The 23668-nt window shown below is 38.8% G+C and overlaps 1 protein-coding gene across 1 annotated transcript in view; it reads left to right on the top strand.

Moving 5' to 3' along the window:
- LOC106009684 (uncharacterized) overlaps positions 1–8491 on the top strand; it is a 59313-nt gene extending 50822 nt beyond the window's left edge. Inside the window, exon 6 of the mRNA XM_087206061.1 lies at positions 2142–8491. Coding sequence (XP_087062187.1) covers positions 2142–2300 — 159 coding nt within the window. The 3' untranslated portion in view covers positions 2301–8491. The remainder of the gene's footprint in view (positions 1–2141) is intronic.
- Positions 8492–23668: the final 15177 nt, after the last annotated feature.

Raw genomic sequence — 23668 nt, 5'->3', positions numbered from 1 at the left:
CCTGACCTCATATTTTTCTGTTTCTCCATCTCTCTTCCTCCTTTCCTACATCTACCAAGCTTGATTGCCTGCCTTTGAGCAAAGTAAATTCTTGTATGGTACAATGCTTCTGTGTATACCCACAACTCTGCTCTCACACACCAGAGCCACACTGTGCCCCATCTCCCCCACCCACGTCAGAGCAACATACTAATGGTTATTAATGGGATGCACACTACAGTCATCTGATGCACACTCTACTGGTTTACTTTCTCTCTCTCTTTTTTTTTTTTTTTTGCATTTGAACTATTTGCCATTCTCCCTAGGTTCCCTTGTGATTTACTAAATTTATTTCTACAGTGTATGCCATCGATCCCAACATACTTCTAATTGGGTGAGTAGAATTTTGTTTTTGTTTTTGCAGTATTGGATGTTGAACACAGGGCCTTTGCAATGAGTTATTTCCCCACCCCTTTTTAAAACATTCTGAAATTTTGAAACAAGGCCTTTCTAAGTCCAAACACCAAGCAAAGAAAAACATGATGAATCCATGAGAATACCACTGCTGTTGTGTTTCTCTCCCAAATGGAGTCACTGTTGAAGACCAGGCCAGTGCAGTTGGGTTAAGAGTCTGTTCTTCCAGTGATGATCTCTGTTGGTACACAATTACATGCCCTATTGGCTTAGTTCCAATTCCCATATACTCATGTTACTCCCCAGACAACTGAATCGAGGAGGCCAGACCTGAGATGCTTCTATTTGAGTCATGGAAAGATCTCTGCAAAAGGAAGAGGCCCTGAAATACAGAGTTTAGCTATTTTCCTATCCTCAGTGTTGCCTCCTGAAGGTGTATGAATCCTGCAGACATACTCGCAGCACAGGCTCACTGTTGGCCAGATTTTAGACACTCCAGGACTTTTTCCTTTACCTTACTGAGACTTTATCCTGCTCAAAAGGAGCCCAACACCATCCTCCTTTGGCTGTTCTGTCTTAGAGTTGACTGCATGTTCTAGATGCATTCTGCTGCTGGCAAGCAAGTGATCTTGGACTTTCCTCAGTGTTCTGTGGTAGGACTTGGGTTGGGTTGGTGAGGGTTTTCTAGATTTAAATAACCTGTCTAAATCATTTTTTATTATTTTTGTCATATCTATGAATTTCTTAGGCTCTTACTTAATATTTTTCTTCTTAATTGACTCTCTAAATGTATTCCATACATTTTTGAGAAAGGAAACTTTATTCACTCTCACATATGGACTATCTAGGTGGCATAAATAGATGGTGTTACAGTTTAGATATAAAATGCTCCCTCCTGCCATCTCATGTGTACAGAGGTGAGTCTTTTCCAAGATGATTGGATCACAGGGGTTCCTTACTCATCAGTGGATTAATCCACTGATGAGTTCTTAGCTGAATGTTCTATTAGGAGGTATGGCCTAGTGGGAAGAAGTAGGTCTCTGGGGGGTGACCCAGAAGGATGTATTCTTGTCCCCAACTCCTCCCTTCTTTTTTCTTCCTGGCTGCCATGGTTTGAGCAGCTTTCCTCTGCCAGACCCTTCCACCATGTCATTTGTGCTCTGGAACCAGCCAACCATGGACTGAACCCACAGAAACCATGAGCTAAAATAAACCTTTCCTCTTTTAAATTGTGGTGTCAGATATTTTGTGCAAGTGATGAGAAAGCTGAGCATACAGAAGGTAATAGAGAAAATAAGTATAGCACAAACAAAAAATCTGTTATTAAATTCCAGTTACATATGCACATAGAAAATTTCACATTAAAACCCAACATTCTGTATAATTAATATGCATTCATAAAAACTATATATAGGAAAGAAATTCTAGCTAAATGCCATTGCCCACCAATGATTATGAGCAGTAGGTCCACCTGTGGTTTCTTAAAAGGGAGATGGGCTAGTGTCTGAGAAGAATTGAAGACACAAGATCCTACAGAAGTTTCTTTTCCCAACCATCGATGAGAAGGACAGGAGGAGGCTGCAGGGAGGGTGCAGGTGTGCTATGCTATCTACAGTTCCTGTGAGCTCTTGTGAGCTCTTAAGCTCTGCCCCTATGGTTTGGCAGAATTGCCAAAGTAAAATTCTGCATTCACTGGTTCTTAGGGCTCTTTTGATTCTAATCACTGGCATTACCTTTTTTGTTTATAGAATAATTTTGCCCAGAGATACCAACAAGAACATGGAGTGCTGGACATCTGGACCCAGAAGATGATCATGTCCTGTTGTGGGAGGCAGAGTTCCTGCCTCCTAGGAGGACCTCCCCATCTGATCCACAGGATCCCACCTGATTCAACCACAGGCCACTGATTTGGTTTAAGGTTTCTAGTTCTAGAAATATGCACATTCCCAGGTAGCAATGGAGGATGATGTTTTCAGGGTCTGCAGGTCATTTCTAGCACCCTAGGACTGGGTTTGTCATTCGCTGGGAGGAAGTATGAGGTGTAAGGATGGTTAAGAAGCAGAATTGTCTGGGTCTGGATCATGGCAACCAAATAAAGAAGCAGGGATGACTCGAGCCCAACTTCTCAGTTTTTGCTGAGGTCCATCCTTGGCTTCTGGGTGCTATCTCAGGCAAGATATTAGAAAGAGAGTTTTAAGATTTAGGGCTGTTTTTCGAAAAAGTCAAGTACATAGTAGCCCCTATAGTCTATTTTCTGTTGTTATAATAAAATCCCCAAGATTGGGTAACTTATAAAGCAGAGATGTTTATTTTGGCTCATGGTTCTGAAGGCTGGGAAATCTAAGACCACGGTGGTGGTGAAAGCTTCATGCTGTTTCAACTCATGGCAGAAAGTGGAAGGGATCATATGGTGAGACAGAAAGCAAGAGAAAGCCATGAAAGCTGGACACTTCATAGCATTTCCCTCCCTCCCTCCCTCCCTCCCCCTCCCTTCCATCTGTCTATCTATCTATCTGTCTCTCATTGAATTTTTTTTTTGTATAAAATCTGCCTACTTGCCAGGATGGCATTTTCTGTCCTGGGTTTGGCAGTCTCGTTACTTGAGTCCTGACAGTCAGAGATTATTGATCCTCTTATTGGAAGCAGAGGCATAAACATGAAGGATGTCTTCATCATTTTCTTTTCCTACCTGGGAGCGTGGCAGGGGCCTTTGTTGGAGTTGCTAAAGTGACTGCTGAGGAATTTACCATGGCCCTTCGCTCCATCCCTCCTCCTATACCCTGATGCCCCACCATATCGGCTGAGACCAGCCTTGATGTATTCTTTTCTTTCCTTTTTTTCCCTTGTCTCTCTTTCTTTTCTTTCTTTTTTTCTTTCTTCTCTTCCTTCCCTTCCTTTCTTCTTTTTTGTTCACTCATCTCACTGCTTGACCAGTCCTATCACATACTAAGATACATCCAGATGTCACTCCTGGTTGACTCCCCAAAACCAAAAAGATTTTTTGGATCAATTCCTAGGATCCTCAAGCTACTTTCTTCCAGAGAAAGACTGATCCAGAATTGGGTAATGGAATAACACTGGTCAGGGAGATCCCTCATAGTGCTGGGAAGGCAGTGGCAGCTCCACTTGAAGTTCTAGGCCACTATTCCTTGCCATGGTTCTGGGCGATCAAAACTTTGTGGTACTAATAAATTCCTTGACCTTTTACTTCACAGGAAGCAAGACAGTCAAATTCCTCTCTTTAATTTGCACACAGGCACTCAGTTTTTCAGTGAGAGAATTGGTGTGTGAACATTCTGGGGAGCTCACCTTGTTCTCATCAGTGAATTGTCAGATCCTCTCACATGGGGTGTGTGCTGTAGTTAAAATTCTGAAAATATGTCTCAGCATACCAACCAAATATAAAGGCATCCTTTAATGGGTGTATGCTTGTATGGAAAGCATCTCCACTGATTTGTAATAGCCTTTTGGGGAGTTGTCTCAAAAGGCAGAGGCAGAAATCTTTTTTCTTTTTAATATAGTGTAGTTTTGTGTTTCTCTATGAAACTTCAAATTAGGAAAATGGTAAACTGTAATCATATTTTGCATTAAAATTTTAATTTTAAGTGATTTTTAAGAATTTTTATAATAATCAGAAGAATTCCTTTGTATAATTGCTGTGAAATTGTACTTTGTATAGTAGATTGGAGATATAGATGATTTAACCTATGACATTACTAGAATGAAAACAATAAAATAGGGAAGATGAATATGATAAAAATGTATTATATGCATTTAATCCCCTAAAAATGGTAAACTAAGGGGAAGGGCTGGGCAGTGGAGCAACTGGAGAGTGAAAATGATTGAAGTGTGTTCTGTGGATCTATGAATCTGCTAAAATGAAACCCATTAATCCATATAACTAAGAGGCACTGATTTTAAAAAGATGTATAGCAAAAAATCATTTATTAGGTGTATCCCTCCTGAATGTCAATGGTCTATTGCAAATATACTTTTAAATAATTGAAAGTATTGTACACATTCTATTTTTTAAAAGACACAATGAGTTCCAGGAAACCAATAGAGAAATGGCCAACTCTCTGTTTTTCTTAATGAGGATCATAGTTTTTATGATGACAGAACAGTGGCTTTTGTAATTCTCAGCAACCTTGGAAAATGTTCTAATGCAAAATTGACTAACATTGTTAAAATAATGGGATAAGTAAGTCATTTCAAGAGTCTGTGTCCAAATTTAAACCACCATGTTGTCCAGCCAAGGATGTTGAAAATTAAGTCCTGGTCAAAACTTATTATGGTTGGCATCAGAATGAGAAGTTAAGTGGGTGTCTTGGTCAAAAATAAAAGAGTTAAGAGGCTGGGGATTTAACTCAGTGGTTCCACCGCCTGCCTCGCAAATGTAAGGACCTGAGTTCGATTCCTGGTCCCCCCCCCCCAGAAAAAAAAGAGTTAAAATTCAGAAATAGATCTAGCTATTTTCTGTGTTAAGAAAATCTCCAAGAAATAATCCAGTTTTGAATTAGAATGTCTTAGAAATGGAGAGAAAAGAAAAGTAATTATTTTCTTTGCTGTGGTGCATTGAAAAAAATTCTAGGTTTTATAAGAAGATCCATGATTTTAAAGACTGGAAGAGACCTTCTTTGGTCTTTTGCTTTTTAACCCATATGACTATCTGTCAAACCCAAGGGACCCCATAAATTCCTATCTACGTTGTCCTTTCCCATCAGTTATTACTATATTACTATAAAAAGGAATTTAGGGCCAGTTTACAGGGTGACACTGTGGATAACAAATTATCTACACCAAAATCTGTTGTGAATACTGATTGAATGTCATGTAAATTTTCTACAAAAAGGGCCCAAAGGGACTGAGTTTAAGTTGTGTAAAGATTTGGAGAGGGAAAGAGTATTGTGTTTAGGTACACTGCTGGCTTGATCACTTTGAAAGATTGAATGAATAGTTTCACTAAATTTAACTTTTAAAATAAAAGGCCAATTCTGTCAGTGTTAAATGTACTGTGCATGACTGGAAGAACACACTTAGTCCTAGAATGGTAGAACCCATACCTGGATGACATTTAGATATCATCTATTAAAACTCAGCAACATTCCAGATGGCACCAAGGATAAGAAATAGTGAGTGAGTGACTTCACCAGAGTTTCACGGTTTAGTGTTCCTTCTGTAACCGTCTAAGAAACCATACTGCCTCATCCATTTGTGCACAAGTAAAGGATTCTAAAGTCATCATTTATCCATCCATCCATCCATCCTTCCAAAATATTATCTATTAACCATCTTTCTGTTTTGGGTGGGATCCTAGCAGTACAAGGAGAGAAGCCATCTGTATCTTCAAAAGGAGGTCACACTATGTACTGCAATGCTTGTCCTGCTAAAGGACTGCACAGGATTCTATGGAAATATAAGGGAGAGGTGTTGCAAACTGACTGGAGGTGATTAAAGATGACTATCCAAGAAATCTGACATCTGTGCCAAGTCTTGGAGCATGGTAGCATTGATCCCCAACTCTGTTCTTCCTTTTCAAAATTATTTAGTTTGTGGATTTCTTTTACCTTTCCATATAAATTTTAGAATCAGTTTGTCAGTGGCTACAAAAAATTATGAATACTGTGCTTTTCCTACAAGGCAATTCCACTTTTTCATTCCTAGTTTTAGAAGTTTGAGGGTTTTTTTCTCTTTTCTTGGTGATTTGAGGTAAAGGTTTATCAGTTTTGTTGAAGTTTTTCAAAGAACCAACCTTTGATTTCATTGATTTTTCTCTATTGCCCATCCATTCTGTATTTCATTGATTTCCACTCTGATCTTTATTATTCCTTTCCTTCTGCTTGCTTTGTTTCATTTGCTCTTTTTTCCTCCTAGTTTCTCAGTGTAGAAATTTAGGTTGCTAACTTGAGATATTTCTGTTTAAAAGGCATTTACAATGATACATTTCCTTTTTTTTGTATATCCTTTTATTGGTACATTTTAGGTGTACAATATAATGACATTCATCATTGGAGATATGCACCTTTATATACTCTCTTGGTTCTTATTCTTTCCCCCTTCCCCTGCCCTCCCTTCAACCCCTCCATCCCTCCCTATTTACAAAGACTTTGTTTCCATTTTTTCATTTTCTCAAATTAATTCCATTCCCCTCTTTCCTTTCCCCTACCCCTCCCACTTCCCCCTCCCCTTTGCCCCTTTTCTTTCTATTTCACATTATCTATTATACCTTTTAGTCCTTAATTACACTTTCAGTTTCTCACACTAGAGAAACTATTCGGTATTTACACATGTGTGTCCTGTTTATTTCACTCAAGAGTATTGCCTCAATGTGCATCCTTTAGCAATAAATGTCTCTAATTTCTCATTTTTGATGTCTGAATAGTACTGCATTTTATAAAAACCCACATTTTCTTTATCCAGTCTCCAGTTGATGGACATTTGGGCTGTTTCCAAGTTTTAGCTATCACAAACTGTGCTGCTATGAACATGGGTGCACATATATCACTGTGGTATGATTCTTTTAACACTTTGAGGAAGATACCCAGCAGGGGAATAGCTGGGTCAAACGGGACTTCCAGTCCTAGTTCTTTGAGGTGTCTCCATACTGATTTCGACAGTGGTTGCACCAGTCTACACTCCCACCAGCAGTGGAGCAGGGTTCCTCTTTCCCCACAGCCCCGTCAACATTTGTTGTTGATTGATTTCATGATGGCAGCCATTCTTTCTGGAGTGAGGTGGAATCTCAGCGTTGTTGTTTTCATTTGCATCTCTCGAATGACCAGTGATGTTGAACATTTTTTCATATGTTTATTTGCCATGTCTACTTCTTTGTGTGAGAAATGTCTGTTCATTTCAGATGCCCATTTTTGGATTGGGCCTTTAAATCTGGGAGGTCTGATTTTTTTTTAAAGTTCTTTATAGATTCGAGATAGAAGACCTCTGCCTGAGGAAAAACAGATGAAGATTTTTTCCCACATTGTGGGTTGTCTCTTCACACTGCTGGTGGTTTCTCTTGCTGTAAAGAAGCTTTTTAGTAAAAAGAGATCCCACTTGTTGATTGCTTGTGGTAGTTCATGGGCAACTGAGGTTTTGTTCATAAAGTCTTTTCCTACCTCAATGTCTCAAAGAGTTCTACCTAACCTCTGTTTCAGCTGGTTCAGTGTTTCTGTTTTTATATTTAGATCATTCATCCATTTCAATTTTAGATTAGTGCATGGTGAGAGATATAGGTCTAGTTTTAGTCTTTGGCAAGTTGAAACCCAATTTTTCCAGCACCATTTATTAAAGAGACTATCTTTCTTTTCCTGTAGTGAGGGTGTTTGACTCCTTCATCAAAGATGAGGTGGCTGAGTGTGTCTGAAGTTGTTTCTGCATCTTCTAATCTGTTCCACTGGTCTTCAGGTCTGTTTCTTTGCCAGTACCATGCTGGTTTTATCACAGTAGCTTTGTAGTATAGTTTCAAGTTGGGGGTTGTAATACCCCCTGCCATGTCTCTGTTTCCTAGAATTGCTTTTGCTATTCTGGGTCTCTTCTTGTTCCAAATGAATTTTTGGATTGTTTTCTCAAGGTCCATGAAGTATGCTGCTGGGATTTCAGTTGGGATTGCATTGAATCTATATAGCAATTTTGGAAGTATAGCCACACAATGATAAATTTTCCTGTAAGCACTATTTTAGATATATCCTACAAATTTTTGTATGTTTTATATATTTTTCAATTCATCTCAAAGTATTTTCAAATATTCTTTGTGATTTGTTTTCTGGCCCATTGTTTAGTGCTTTCTTTTCCATATATTTTTGACTTTTTCAAATTTATTTTTAATTATTTCTAATGTTATTTTATAGTGGTAAGAAAACAAATTTTTTATAATTTTAATCATGAATGTGATGAGACTTGACATATAACCTAATATATTATGTTGCATCTTGGAGAGTGCTTATGTATATTTGAGAAGAATGTGTATTCTGTTGTTTTGATTATAGAGTTCTGTAGGGGTCTATTGAGTCTAATAATTTATATACTCTCTAAGTCTTCTATTTCTTTGTTCTTTTTTTGTCTGTTTTATCCATTAAATAAAGTGATGTCTTTAAGGTCTCAACTATTGTTGAGTTGTCTGTTTTTCTTTCAATTCTGTCAGTTATTGCTTCATAAGTGTTGTTAGGTGCATATATGTTTATAGCAGTGATGTTGTCTTATTGAATTTGCCTGTTTTACTGGTTAAAAAAATACTTCTCTCCGTCTATATGTGAAACTTTTTAAAATCTGCAAATGGTGCTGTCATTGGAAACTTTTATTTTTTATTTTTATTTTTATTTTTGGTACCAGGGATTGAACTCAGGACCTTGCACTTGTGAGGTGCAGTGAGCTAAATCCCCAGCTCCTGTCATTGGAAATTTTATCTTAATGCACAAGTACTATTCATGATTCTCAGCCCTAACAACTTACTATAATGCTTTCTGAACCAATCATTTAAAGGCTTGTGTACTACAACATTCAAAACTTGTTCTTGTAAATTCATACCCCTCTGGGGGAATGGCTAAATCCATTTTAAATGTCTTTGGCTGCTTTCTTAATTGATTATGTCATTTGACCTCTTAGCATCTCAACTCAACCAGCTGGTGGAAGTTATTTCAGGATAACTTCTTTTCCTGAAATAGCAATGTTTGTTAAAAATAAAGTATTGGAGAGGACCTTTTACAACATGAGATACACTGATTTAAATATAATACAGCTCCTTCTTATTCAATAAATAACTTTAGGAGAAAATAAACTTACCTACTAGCCAAGCATGCATAGTTTCCACCTGTACATGCCATTGTTTTCATTCTATATCTTGTAGAAACTTAGCAGATCTTATACCATTACATATCTACTCCTTCTTCTCTCATGACTTCCTGTGCTTTGAACATTGCCCACTCAGGGTGCTGGACCTTACTAATGAAGTGTTGGTGCATGGCATGTAGATTCCACCTAGGTGCATAGCTTGGTAATCAGGCATCAGGAGGGTATTGGAAAGAGTCTTCTGATCTACACTCCATCTCGACTCTCAGATAACTAAAAGGTTAGTTGGTTAAGTAGGATTCTTCAGAACCGAGAGAAGCACAACTCCATTCCTCATAAAGATTAATTATCTTCAGGACATCAAAGGAGTATTAGTCATTCAAGGATAGTACTACCATTGCTGGGTTGATTGCTCATGGGCTCTGAACCTTTTGGCTCTCTCTCTCTCTCTCTCTCTCTCTCTCTCTCTCTCTCACTGGTTGGTATAATCCATAGTGTTCTACAATCTCAAGGTTGGCAGGGCCTGAGACATTCAGTTTATAACCAACGAGTCCTGTTGCATTCACATGGAAATGTGTCTGGGACCAAGGATACAGGCTTAGTTTTCAATGTGTGTATCCAAACGTGACTGAGAAAGGCACATTTTGAAAAAGCGACCATCTGGCTTTGAAATACGTATTGAAAGTACAAGTGCCAGTGAAATTGTCAGCGATGCACTGTACGTGGGACTTTGAGTTACTGACTCGTCTCTCTTCCCACTTCTCTCCTACCCCCAGTCCTTACTATCTCCTTTTAGGAGATGAACATGAAGAAATGAAGATGTCTCAAATGGATAAAAAAAAAAAGATTCAAAGAGACATGATACCTGTGAATTGGAGCATTTTGAAAGAGCTTGTCAGTTTAGCTTATGTTACCCTAAGAGATACAACCTGGGCTAATGCAAATGAATCATTAGGATTAGAGCTGTTTTAGAAGATCTTTTCATTAGGCAAAAGTGTCCAAAGAAATAACTGACTGCTTTAGAAAGTGATACACTTCCTGTTTCTGGAGACTCTGGAATGTAACATATTATTCATTAATTCATTATTTAGTAAATTTATATTTGGGACCCAACTGTTCCAGGCTCTGTTATAGGAACTGGGGAAAGAGCTTTGGTCAAGATAGGCACGAGGCCTACACTCACTGAGTCTCTATTTTAGAGGGGTGGATGATGCAGTCAACAAAACAAGAAGTCAGCATATTTATAAGTCATAGGTCTGTAAATATTTAGCTGCTATGAGAGGGAATGGAATGGACCCAACTCTCACATTTTCCAGGATGGGTTAGATGGAGTTGAACATCACCTTGGATGTTGGTTTCCTAACAATTCTGGGAAAGGGATCCTATGATTCAGCAGTAGGAAATTTCTGAATCTTTACTGCCCAAGATAACCAGGACACTTTGGGTTTAGTTACCAGGAAGGTTGACCCAGGGAACACTATGGGTTCTGAATGTTAACTCTTGACCCAGGGGAGCTGAGTTTCGGAAATCAGTAGGAATCTTGTTTGCTTTGGGTTTTCAGTCCAGATTAGACTTCACTGTTTTTGGCCAAAGGTCAAGTGTATTGATTTTTAGGGGAAAGAGTCGGGTTAAAAAATTGTTTTAATATCTGGATTTCTTCTAAAAATGAGCTTCCAAGATCTGTCCTGGACTCTGGCCTTTTCTGCTCCATAACCTACCACTAGTGTTGGTGGGAGTGAAGATGATGCATTCTATATACATTCTTTGCTTGGTTCACAGTTTTTGTTTTGTATTTTTGAGCCAAAATTTAAAATTGGGATGCTTTATTTAAAAATCTAGATTTCTCATGTCCCTTGGAAAAGTGAAGATCTGTCAACAAAGGGCACCTTCCTATGAGGTGACAGCACCTGGAAATATGCAACAAGAGCTGCTTCTAGATGAGGCATGGGTACTCCTGTTCCTTATAATGTCTAAGAAGCCCAGTCCACTATTGCTGTCATTTGCCTGTCCACTGGAGGTGTTTGAGGTTTTGATTCTTTATCTCTGTATTATTCGTCTGGAGAGTGGAAATGTTTAACAATGATTCCTTTATCACCCTGTCAATTGTCAAATTGGAAACAACAAGTATCTTTGAACCTTAGACTCTCAGAGCTGATAAGACATTTAAAGAACCTCTCTCTGGCCTGACTCTATCCCATTTGTATCCACAGGAATACTAGAAAGGCCAGAGAAGAGGACATTTGTCCATAGTCACACATTGAGTTGGAGACATCAGTGACACTCTTCAGGGAATTATTCATACACAGAAATCTCATAGCAACCAGAGCAATCCAAGAATGGAATCCTATAGTTTGAAAGATTTGTTTTTCTTCTCATCTGCATTGGAAGGGAAGAAAAAAAATGAGACAGCTTGTGTTCTTTATCAAGTTCGTTTGAATTTTGATAATAGACTTAAAATCTTCTAGATTAAATATTTCAATGTCTTACCCTAATCATGATCTTGTGGAGTCACACCATTTACACTAGAAACCCAAGACCAATCTTAATCTCTTGGGCAAAGGTCTCAGGGGTGCTGAGCAAGGATTAAAGTCTCTTTATGTCTCCTTGGGCGCTGGAAAGGAGACTCTTACTCTACTAGTAAAAATGTGGGTCCCATTCTTTGCATGAGAGGGTCTCCTTTACTTTGGATTTCTACCTGTTATCATTGCATATCAGCCACTGGTAAGATGGAGGCTTTAGTGGTCCTGATGCCTCTCTTAGGAAGAATGTGTTGTAATGGGCACAATCAGTCATTCCAGGGGGCTGATTCATGCTGTCTCATTAATAATAACAATTATACCTCTAACCAAGCAGCTACTGTTTTTGAGTGTTTACCAAGTGTTAGGAACTATTTATACAGCTCTGTCTATGATCTAATTTAGTTCTTTAAACAACCTTGTGAACTAGATGCTGTATTTATCCCCATTTGACAGGCATGGAAACTGAGCCACGGAGAGGCCAAGAGATGTGTCTAGGGCCTCTCACCTATGCACTACAAGGTGGGATGTGTCTCTGTCTCCAGAGACCAAGTGTTTCACCACACTCCATTGTTAAAAGGCAAATCCAGAGGCAAGATTCACCTTCTGAGGTGCTCTCTCAAAACTACTTTGTGGATGAAAATGCCAAACCCCAACTTTCTGTATTTGTGCTCCCCAACATGGTAGTCATGAAAGACACGTGGCTACCTAATTTAATTTTTTAATTATTTATTTATTGTATATCCTTTTATTGGTACATTTTAGGTGTACAACATAATGACATTCATCATTGGAGATATGCACCTTTATATACTCTCTTGGTTCTTATTTTTCCCCCTTCCCTTACCCTCCCTTCAACCCCTCCATCCCTCCCTATTTACAAAGACTTTGTTTCCATTTTTTCATTTTCTCAAATTAATTCCATTCCCCTCTTTCCTTTCCCCTACCCCTCCCACTTCCCCCACCTCTTTGCCCCTTTTCTTCCTATTTCACATTATCTATTATACCTTTTAGTACTTATGTACACTTTCAGTTTCTCACACTAGAGAAACTATTCGGTATTTACACGTGTGTCCTGTTTATTTCACTTAAGAGTATTGTCTCAATGTGCATCCATTTAGCAACAAATGTCTCTAATTTCTCGTTTTTGATGACTGAGTAGTACTCCACTTTATAAAAAATCCACATTTTCTTTATCCAGTCTCCAGTTGATGGACATTTGGGCTGTTTCCAAGTTTTAACTATTAGAAACTGTGCTGCTATGAACATGGGTGCACATATTTCACTGTGGTATGATTCTTTTAACACTTTGAGGAAGATACCCAGCAGAGGAATAGCTGGGTCAAACTTAACTTCCAGTCCTAGTTCTCTGAGGTATCTCCATACTGATTTCGACAGTGGTTGCACCAGTCTACACTCCCACCAGCAGTGGAGCAGGGTTCCTCTTTCCCCACAGCCCCGTCAACATTTGTTGTTGATTGATTTCATGATAGCAGCCATTCTTTCTGGAGAGAGGTGGAATCTCAGCGTTGTTGTTTTCATTTGCATCTCTCGAATGACCAGTGATGTTGAACATTTTTTCATATGTTTATTTGCCATGTCTACTTCTTTGTGTGAGAAATGTCTGTTCACTTCAGATGCTCATTTTTGGATTGGGCCTTTAAATCTGGGAGGTCTGATTTTTTTTAAAGTTCTTTATAGATTCGAGATAGAAGACCTCTGCCTGAGGAAAAACAGATGAAGATTTTTTCCCACATTGTGGGTTGTCTCTTCACACTGCTGGTGGTTTCTCTTGCTGTAAAGAAGCTTTTTAGTAAAAAGAGATCCCACTTGTTGATTGCTTGTGGTAGTTCATGGGCAACTGAGGTTTTGTTCATAAAGTCTTTTCCTACCTCAATGTCTCAAAGAGTTCTACCTAACCTCTGTTTCAGCTGGTTCAGTGTTTCTGTTTTTATATTTAGATCTTTCATCCATTTCAATTTTAGATTAGTGCATGGTGAGAGATATAGGTCTAGTTTTAGTCTTTGGCAAGTTGAAACCCAATTTTTCCAGCACCATTTATTAGAGAGACTATCTTTCTTTTCCTGTAGTGAGGGTGTTTGACTCCTTCATCAAAGATGAGGTGGCTGAGTGTGTCTGAAGTTGTTTCTGCATCTTCTAATCTGTTCCACTGGTCTTCAGGTCTGTTTCTTTGCCAGTACCATGCTGGTTTTATCACAGTAGCTTTGTAGTATAGTTTCAAGTTGGGGGTTGTAATACCCCCTGCCATGTCTCTGTTTCCTAGAATTGCTTTTGCTATTCTGGGTCTCTTCTTGTTCCAAATGAATTTTTGGATTGTTTTCTCAAGGTCCATGAAGTATGCTGCTGAGATTTCAGTTGGGATTGCATTGAATCTATATAGCAATTTTGGAAGTATAGCTATTTTCATTATGTTGATCTTTCCTACTCAGGAGCAAGGGATGTCTTTCCATTTTCTGATATCCCCTTCAATATCTTTTTTCAAAGTGCTGCAATTTTCAGAGAAGAGGTCTTTGATTTCTTTTGTTAGGTTGATTCCTAGGGATTTCAGTTTTTGGGATGCTATTGTCAAAGGAATTGTTTGCCCTATTTCTCTTTCAGTGACTCTGTTGTTCATGTAGAGGAAAGCTATTGGTTTTTGTGTGTTGACCTTATATCCAGCTACTTGACTGAATTTGGTTATTAAGTCTAGAAGACTTTTGGTGGAGTTCTTGGGGTCTTCTATATAGAGCATCATGTCATCTGCAAATAATGACAACTTGACTTCTTCATTTCCTGTCTTTATTCCTTTTATTTCTTTCTCTTGTCTAATTGCTGTGGCTAATGTTTCCAGAACTATATTGAACAGGAGTGGTGATAGTGGACATCCTTGTCTTGTTCCTGATTTTAGTGTGAAGGATTTCAGTTTGTGACCATTTAGTATGATATTGGCTGTTGGTTTTTCATAGATGGCTTTTATCAGATTGAGGTAGAGACCATCTATTCCAATTTTTTGTAGGGTCTTTATCATAAATGCATGTTGGATTTTGTCAAATGCTTTTTCTGCATCTATTTAGATGATCATAAGGTTTTTGTCCCTGGTTCTATTGATATAGTGTATTACATTGATTGTTTTGCATATGTTGAACAATCCCGGCATCCCTGGGATGAATCCCACTTGATCAGGGTGTATGATCTTCTTGATGAACTTCTGCATTCTGTTTGCTAGTATTTTATTGAGGATATTTGCATCTATGTTCATTAGTGAGATTGGCCTATAGTTCTCTTTTTCATTTGGGTCTTTCTCTGCTTTGGGGATGAAGGTGATGCTTGCTTCCAGGAATGATTTTGGGAGTATTGCTTCCCTTTCAATTTTGTTGAAGAGTTTAAACAGTAGTGGCAGTAGTTCCTCTCTAAATGTCTTTTCGAATTCAGCAATGAAGCCATCAGGACCCGGGCTTTTCTTAGTTGGTAAGTTCTTAATTACATTTTCAATTTCATTGATTGATATTGGGTTGTTGAGAATTTTTAGGTCTTCTTCATTCAACTTTGGTAATTCATATGTGTCTAGGAATCTGTCCATTTCTTCTGTGTTTTCCATCTTGTTGGTGTGTAGGTTCTGGAAGTAGTTATTGTTGGTTTTCTGGATTTCTGGTGGGTCTGTTGTCATTTCACCCTTTCATTCCTAATTGCATGGATTTGGGCCTTTTCTTTCCTTTTTTTGATAATGTTGGCTAAGGGTTTGTCAATTTTGTTAATTCTTATGAATAACCAGCTCTCGCCTTCATTGATTTTTTTTTTATTGTTTTCTTAGTCTCCATTGCATTGATTTGTGCCCTGATCTTTATAATTTCCTCCCTTGTATGAGCTTTGGGTTTGTCTTGCTCTTCTCTTTCTAGAAGCTTGAGGTTCAGCATCAGGTTGTTTAATTGGCCATGCTCTGTTTTCCTAATATGAGTATTCACTGCTATGAATTTCCCTTGTAAGACTGCTTTCATTGTGCCCCATAGATTCTGGTATGTTGTATTGTCATTGCCATTTAATTGAAGGAACTGTCTGATTTCTTCTTTAATTTCCTCTGTGACCCATTGTTTATTCAGAAGTGTGTTGTTCAATTTGCATGTGTTTATGAAGTTTTTGCAGTTTCTTTTGCCATTGATCTCCAATTTCATCACACTATGGTCTGATAATATACAGGGGATAACTTCAATTCCTTTGCACTTACCTAAATATGTTCTATGAGCGAGTATGTGATCTATTTTGGAGAATGACCTGTGTGCAGCTGAAAAGAATGTGTATTCTGATTTTGTGGGGTGGAAACATTTGTTTACTCTATAAACATTTGTTAGGTTCATATCTTCAATAGTTTGATTGAGTTCTAGTATGTCATTGCTTGTTTTTTGTCTAGTTGATCTATCTATTTGTGACAATGGGGTATTGAGGTCCCCCATTACTATTGTATTAGTGCTTATATGGTTTTTCATGCCCATTAGTATTTGTTTTATATAGTTGGGTGCACTAGTGTTTGTTGCTAGATATTTATGATTGTCATCCCTTCTTCTTGGATTGTTCCCTTTACAAGTATATAGTGCCCTTCTTTGTTTCTCTTAATCAATGTGGGTTTGAAATTCACTTGGTCTGCAAAGAGGATAGCTACTCCTGCTTTTTTGGGGGTTCCCATCGCATGGAGTATTGTTTTCCACCCTTTAACTTTCAGTCTATGAGTTTCTTTTTGAATAAAGTGTGTTTCTTGTATGCAACATATTGTTGGATCTTGCTTCTTGACCCATTCTGTCAGTCTATTTCTTTTGATTGGTGAGTTGAGACCATTAACATTAATGGTTATAACTGACATGTATTGAGATATCATTGTCATGACTTTTTGTTTGATCCTCCCCCTTTGCTTTTAATTTCTTGTTATGCCTGGTGGATTCATTCTGCTGTGCTTCCAGGGGTTGTGATCCTCCTTGTCTTTTCCGAGGATTTTGTTTAAAATTTTTTGGAGAGCTGGTTTGGTATTCATGAAGTTCCTAAGTTGCTCTTTGTTATGAAAGTATCTCATTTCACCATCAATTTTGAAAGACAGTTTTGCAGGATACATAAATCTGGGTTGGAGGTTGTTTTCCTTTAGGGCTTGAAACACATCACTCCAAGCTCTTCTTGCCTTGGGGGTTTGCACTGAGAAGTCTGCTGGGATTCTGATTGGCTTTCCTTTGTATGTGACTTGTTTCTTTTCTCTCACTGCTTGTAGAATTTTGTTCTTCTGTTGGGTTTCTGGAATCTTAACAATTATATGCCTATGTGTAGATTTTTTTGATCAAGGCTCGTTGGAGTCCTATATGCCTCGTTTATCTGTATGTCAAATTCTTTTCCCCTCCTTGGGAAGTTTTCTGCCATCACTTCTGTAAAGTTTTTTTTTCATTTTGTCTGCACTCTCTCCTCTTTCTTCATTGACTCCAATCAGTCTTATGTTATTTTCCTTTGCATTGTCTAGCAGCTGCTATTTGGATTTCTCGTGGTTCCTTAAAATTTTAAAGAATTTTTTCTTTTCCTGGTCATTAATTGCAATCTTATCTTCTATATCTGAAATTCTATCCTCACATTTGTTCATTCTGCTGCATAGACTTTTGATGGCGTTTTTAATCTCCTGGAAATCTGTTTACATCTGTTTTATGGATTCAATTTGTTTCCTATGTTCACATTCCATCATGTTTCTCAGCTCCTCTATTTTTTTTATCTGTATCCTCTCTAGATTTATTAATCATGTCTTGCACTATGGGCACAATCTTTGCTGTTATGTGAGAAATTATTTCCGATTTCATTTTTTCCAGATCCTCTTTTGTTGCTAGTTCAGGAAGTCCAGGTGGTTGAGTATCAGAGTGTTCCATCTTGTTTCCCTTTGGGGTTGCTGTAGGTGATCTGGCAGTCTGGTTCTGTGGCTTGTTTACCTGTTTTCTCATTTTGATGTGTGGCGGTGGGGGTGGCGGGGTGTGTGTGTAGGGTGGGTCTGTGTTCCTGGCAGCCATGCGGCCTACCTCCTCTAGGCTCAGAGCCGTGGCACACCTACCCGGAAGCTTCCTCTATGCGGGGAGTCACAGCACGCCTACCCAGAAGCCTTTTGCTGCCTGGGAGCCATGTTGCCCCACTCTGGAAGTCTCCTCTGGGCTCGGAGCCATGGCACATCTATCCGGAAGCTTCCTCTATGCTGGGAGCTGCAACATGCCTTCCTGGAAGCCTTCTGCTGCCTGGGAGCCATGGTGTACTGATCTGGAGGTCTCCTCTGGGCTCGGAGCCTTGGCACACCTACCTGGAAGCTTCCTTTAAGCTGGGAGCCGCAGCACACCTGCCCAGAAGCCTCCTGCTGCCTAGGAGCCATGGTGCGCTGATCTAGAGGTCTCCTCTGGGCTCGGAGCCATGGGACGCCTACCTGGAAGCTTCCTCTATGCTGGGAGCTGCAGCACGCCTACCTGGAAGCCTCCTGCTGCCTTTGAGCCATGGTGTGCCAGTCTAGAGGTCTCCTCTGGGCTCAGAGCTGTCCCTAATTTAAAGTAATTAAAATATGTAATATTAAAAATCTAGACCTCAGTCACTCTAACCACATTTCATGAGCTCAAATGCTAAGCCAACTGTATTGGATTCTGTACATGTAGGGCATTTCCATCATCCCTGGAAATTCTGTTGGAAAACTCTGTTATGGATGAAATTGGAGACTTGGAGAGGCAAAGGAACTTGCCCAAAGACATACAGGGAGACCCAGAATTGAAAAATGTCTATGTCGTTTTTCATGTCTCAATCCTGCCACCTGCTCATCTTTTTTTTTCAACCCTGCAATTAGATTTTTTTTAACACAGCAAAAGAGATGATTTATTGTACATGTGTTACATTCCAGAATGCCACAGGTCCAGGGAAAAAGACTGATGGGGAGTGCTTTAGTTATATTCAAGGTGGGTCTTTCTGATGTGGTCTTGGCGATCAGATGACAATGAAGTTCTAATCTAGTGAGACGCATTCTAGACAATAGCATGCAATTCAATAACTTGTACCAGGATCCTTGCCTTTAGCATTTCTTACTTCTATTCCTTTGACCTCTATGGCTGTACAAGCTATTTTGCTTGGACTCCTGCCTCATCTTTCTTCTTTTGGGTTTCAGCCTGCACCTTTGCTTCTTCCTCCACTTGGGTCTCATGTTGCAGAAGTTTCTAAGAAGATGGCATTAAAGCCAAGAGCAGCAGTTAGATTTTGAGTTCATCAAGGATAGGTAGCTTATCTTTGATTTTATTTGTGCATCATGCTAGAGATGCCCAATCCTTTGTCCCTCCCAGGCCAAGCACACAATAGAGCCCTCAACTCTCTTGTCTTTTCTTCCTCATTGTTCTTTTCAAAATGGCAGCTGAATATCTGGCAAGGATTAAACCTTAAGTTTTAAGCAAAATGTGTTATTGTGATTCATTTATTATTTTGATCTAGGAGGCTTAAAGGCTGAAGCAGAAATAAATTTTGTTGTTGTTGTTGTTTTGATGTTCTGGGGGACAGAGAATAGTTGTCATTTGAAGGCCTCTGAGGACCAAAATGTCTGGCATGGGGAGGGGAGGTGAGTGGGCTTTCATCTCTGACCTTTTTCCAGGTAATAGCAAGGTTAGGGACAAAGAGACACAGGCCTTAAGGACCAAGCACTCACTTGTTCTTGTAAGGATCTTAAACAGAGGCACCACTAAGGGTAGAGACTCCAGAGACCCAAAGGCTGGGCTCCTGTTCCAGCTTCAGTGAGAAACAGCTGTGTTACTATAAGTTTGGGCAACTTATGCACCCTTTTGGACCTGCATTTCATTATTCAGGAAGCGACATTTGACCTTATAAGGGTCTGGAAGTATCTTTGAGATAACCCATGTAAAATATCAGCAAAAGCCCTGAGAGCCACAACTATTGCCATTACCTTGTAAATTAATTATCTGTTATGGTCACCCTGGCTAGACTGGAAGATCCTTGAGGGCAAGTTCACATCTATCTTGTCCACTGTTGTGTGCCTGAGTCCAGTTCTCAGCCCCTTGGTAGGTACCTAATAAATGTGTGCTAAAACAATGAAAGATTATCTCAGTCCCAGAGAAAGTTTGTGTTATAAGAAACTTTATGATTTAAAAGTACTGCCTCTTTATCTGCAGGGGATACATTCCAGTCTCTCAGTGGATGCCTGAAACCATGGATAGTAAGTACTGAACTTCATATAGACTATGCTTTTCCTGTGCATACATACCTATAATAAAGTTAAATTTATAAATTAGGTATGGTGTGAGATCAAAAACAACTGCTGATAAAATTGTAATAATATACTTAAATGAAAGTTATATGAATGTGACTTCTCTCTCAAACTCTCTTACTGTACTATGCTCACCTTCTTGGGATGGTGGGAGGTGACACAGTGCCTATGTGATGAGACGCAGTGAGGTGTGTGACACAGGCATTGTGTTGCAATGTTGGGCTGTGTTTAAGGCTTACTTGGACACACACACTGTGATATTCACAACAGTAGATCTGATAACTGGACAGTCTACTTAGTGACTAATGGGTAAATAGTGTACCCAGCAAGGATACCCTGAACAAAGGGATGACTCATGTTCCCAGAAGGATGGAACAGATTGGTACAAGATTTCATTTTGCTACTCAGAAAAGCAATACCTTTATTATTTTCCCATTTGGGGGACAAAATACCCATCTCTCATGGTTTCAGTCCTTGGTCAGCTGGCTTCAAGGCAGAAAGGGCTTGGTGGAAAAGCATGGTGGAGGAAAGGTGCTCATCCTGTGGCAATCAGGAGGCAGAGAGAGAATGGAGGAGCCAGGAAGTAAACATACCTCACAGGTCATATCCCCAGTGGCCACCTGAAACTATACCACACTATCTAACAGCACATTCAGCGCTGAACTCATCAATGGACAACTCCATTGATGAGTATAACATTCTCATGATCCAACCACCTTCCAAACACGTGGGACTTTTAGGGGACATTTTAGATCTAAACCATAATAGGCATGCAATTCAAAGTTTATATGTTAAAAGTCTCCTTCTATTTAATAAGTTTTAGGCCTTGGTTGACTGTAGGTAACTGAAACCTTGGAAAACAAAATTGTGGGTAACATAAGGACTATTATAGTTCAATTCCCTGTCAGATGCATAAATCTCCAGTTACAGGTGCCCCTGTCAAGCAGATTTTTGGACACTATATGAATATCTCCAGTGATAGGGAGCTCACTAATATGAGCAGTGCTTTCAGTTTGGACCTCTCCAATCACACATGGTCTGGCTGAGCCAAAGACAGGAGGAGTCACGTGCTCTAGGTGCACCCAGTTGTGTTGCTCAGCCATCCAAATCTCAGCCTTTGTAGAAACAGGGCTACAAGGCAAGTCTCCGGCCAGCTCTGCGGGGTTTCATGAGTATCACTGGGGGTGGGGAGAGAGGTGGAAAATGAGCCTAGAGAATCTGGCTATTAAACACATTACCTGTATTTATGGTTCTCGTGCCCCAAGGCCTGGGATAAAGCAAAGAAGGAAAAACATTCCACTCTGGCTCTCAGTGACCCCTAAAAGAAACCCCCCATGGAGTCATTTGGGATAGTAATTTGAGTATAAACTCAAGCATGTGTTCCTAGCCTTCCTTCCATAAACGCAGGAGCCTCATGATGATCGGCACCAAATTGCTTGAAAATGTGGCCCAGAACCTTTCCAGATGAGGGTCGAGCTCAAAGAAATAAAAAGTTAAGGGCATGTTGCTATGGCATTAACATTAAGGGAGTATGCACGAGCCTCAAACTGTGCACAGAAAATATGTGCTCTCTGTATGCTCTGCCCATGAAAAGCTAAACCAGCTCAAAGTCATTAAAATGTCAGACAAGGAGCCAGGTGGGAAAAATGCATGTTTAAAAGTAAACATATAGCCCATGATAATTGCGTCCCCTGAAAAGCTAAAGGTGAAGGAAAAAGAGAGAAGTGGGGAGAAAAGAGAAAGGCAGAGAGAATGGGGCTGCAGTGTTCCTTCCTGCCCTAGTCCTTGCTGTCTGGGGAAATGGCGTCATCTTCACTTAGTTGCCTGAGCAAAGATCCTAAGAACCATCCTTAATCCTTTTCATTAGTTCTCTGCTTCTAATTAATTAGCAAGTTCTGAGTCCTGACTTACCTCTAAAATATTAGGTTGACTGTGTTGCCAACATTATAGCTTCTTTGACTTATAAAAAATGATCCATTCTATGTGGTTCAACCTAATGAAATTTCATACCAGATTTTGTGTCCATCTCCATGGTCACCATCTTGTCTCAAGCCACTATCCAGACTTGCATAGGCTGTTCAGTCATCTCCCAATTGATCTCTTGGTTCTTACCTTTGTCTTTTATCAGTCCTTTATTCTTCTTTTAGAAATTAAATTAGATTGTGTTGATTCCCTGCTTACAATACTTGTGTTAAATCTGATTTTAAAAAAACCCTGTACATTAGGAACCACAAAGTACTGAGAAAGATTAAAGATCTAAGGAAATGGAGAGCTACACCACATTCATGGGTCACAAGTCTCAATGTTCTTCTCATCAAGTTGATTTATAGATCTATACATCCCTACTCCTTACACTAAGGTAATTCCAGCAAGCTTTTGTTTCATAGAAATTGGCAAGTTGATTTAAAAATTCATATGGAAATACAAAGGGGCTCAAAAGACTAAAACAACTTTACAAAAGAGCAGAGAGAAGGACTGTTACTACTTGATTTAGAAACTTCTAAGTAAGCTACAGTAAAGAAGAGAGTATGATGCTAATGAAAATGTAGACAAATAGATGAATGGAACAAAATAGAGAGCCTGGAAATAGATCCACGGGTACACAGAAAACTGATTTCTGACAAAGATGTGCATATGCAGTTAGGTTAAGTGAAAACAGTTTTTTTCAACAAATGGTGGTGAAACAATTAGCTACATGGAAAAAAATCCACTTGCATCCTGACTGCACAATATATAGAAAATTTAACTCAAAATGAATTTTAGGTTTATATATAAAATGTGAGACTATACAACATCTAGAAAATAAAGGAAAAAAAGACTTTGGCTTTAGTTCAGTCACATATTTTTTGGATATGATACCTAAAACATAATCCATAAAATAACAAATTGGACTTCTTCAAAATTTAAAACTTTTGCTTTGCAAAAAACAATGAAAAGACAACATAGTAGGAGCAAATATTTACAAATTGCATATCTGATAAATTGTACACACACACATACCCCTCAATGATAAGAAAACAAAAACAGTTCAATAAAAAATAGGCCAAAGATTTGAACAGACACTTAGCCAAAGACAATATATGGAAGGCAAAGAAACACAGGGAAAGATGTTCAATACTATTAGTAATGTGGGAAATGTGAATTAAAAGCACAGTGAGATGCCACTATACCTTTATTAGGATGATTGCAATAAATAAGAGTGAATACGTGAAATGTTGGTAAAAATGTAGAGGAATTTGAACTGTTGGTGGGAATATAAGGTAGTATATAGCATAAGTTCTTCAGGAAATCCTTTGGTAGTTTCCCAAAATGTTAAGCATATACTCACTGTATGGCCTACCCAGTCAACTCTTAGATGTTTAATCATAAAATAATGAAACCTTATGTTCACATAAAATCTTTTACCTGATTGTTCACTGCAGCATTATTTGAAATTTTCCAAAACTAGACCCAATCCAAAGGTTCATCAAGTGAATAGATCAAACACCTGTGGCATTTCCATACCATGGAACACTACTGTGCAAGAAAATGAATTATTATTGACTCATGCTACAATATAGATGAATCTCAAAATAATTATGCTGAGTAAAAAAAGACTAGAAGGATACAGATTACATTAGTCTGTTTGAATATATTCTATCTAAAAAATGTAAACACATTTATTATGAAAGAAAGCAAATCAGTGGTTGTTTGGGGAATGGTGAGGTTGGAAGAGGGTAGGAAAAAT

This window comes from Heterocephalus glaber, unplaced genomic scaffold, assembly GCF_053883595.1.
Source record: "Heterocephalus glaber isolate CG9 unplaced genomic scaffold, H.glaber_assembly_v1.0 deba00000071, whole genome shotgun sequence".
Lineage (NCBI taxonomy): Eukaryota > Metazoa > Chordata > Mammalia > Rodentia > Bathyergidae > Heterocephalus > Heterocephalus glaber.
Note: the sequence above shows the minus strand (reverse complement) of the source record. Positions and strands in the feature narration are given on the sequence as shown.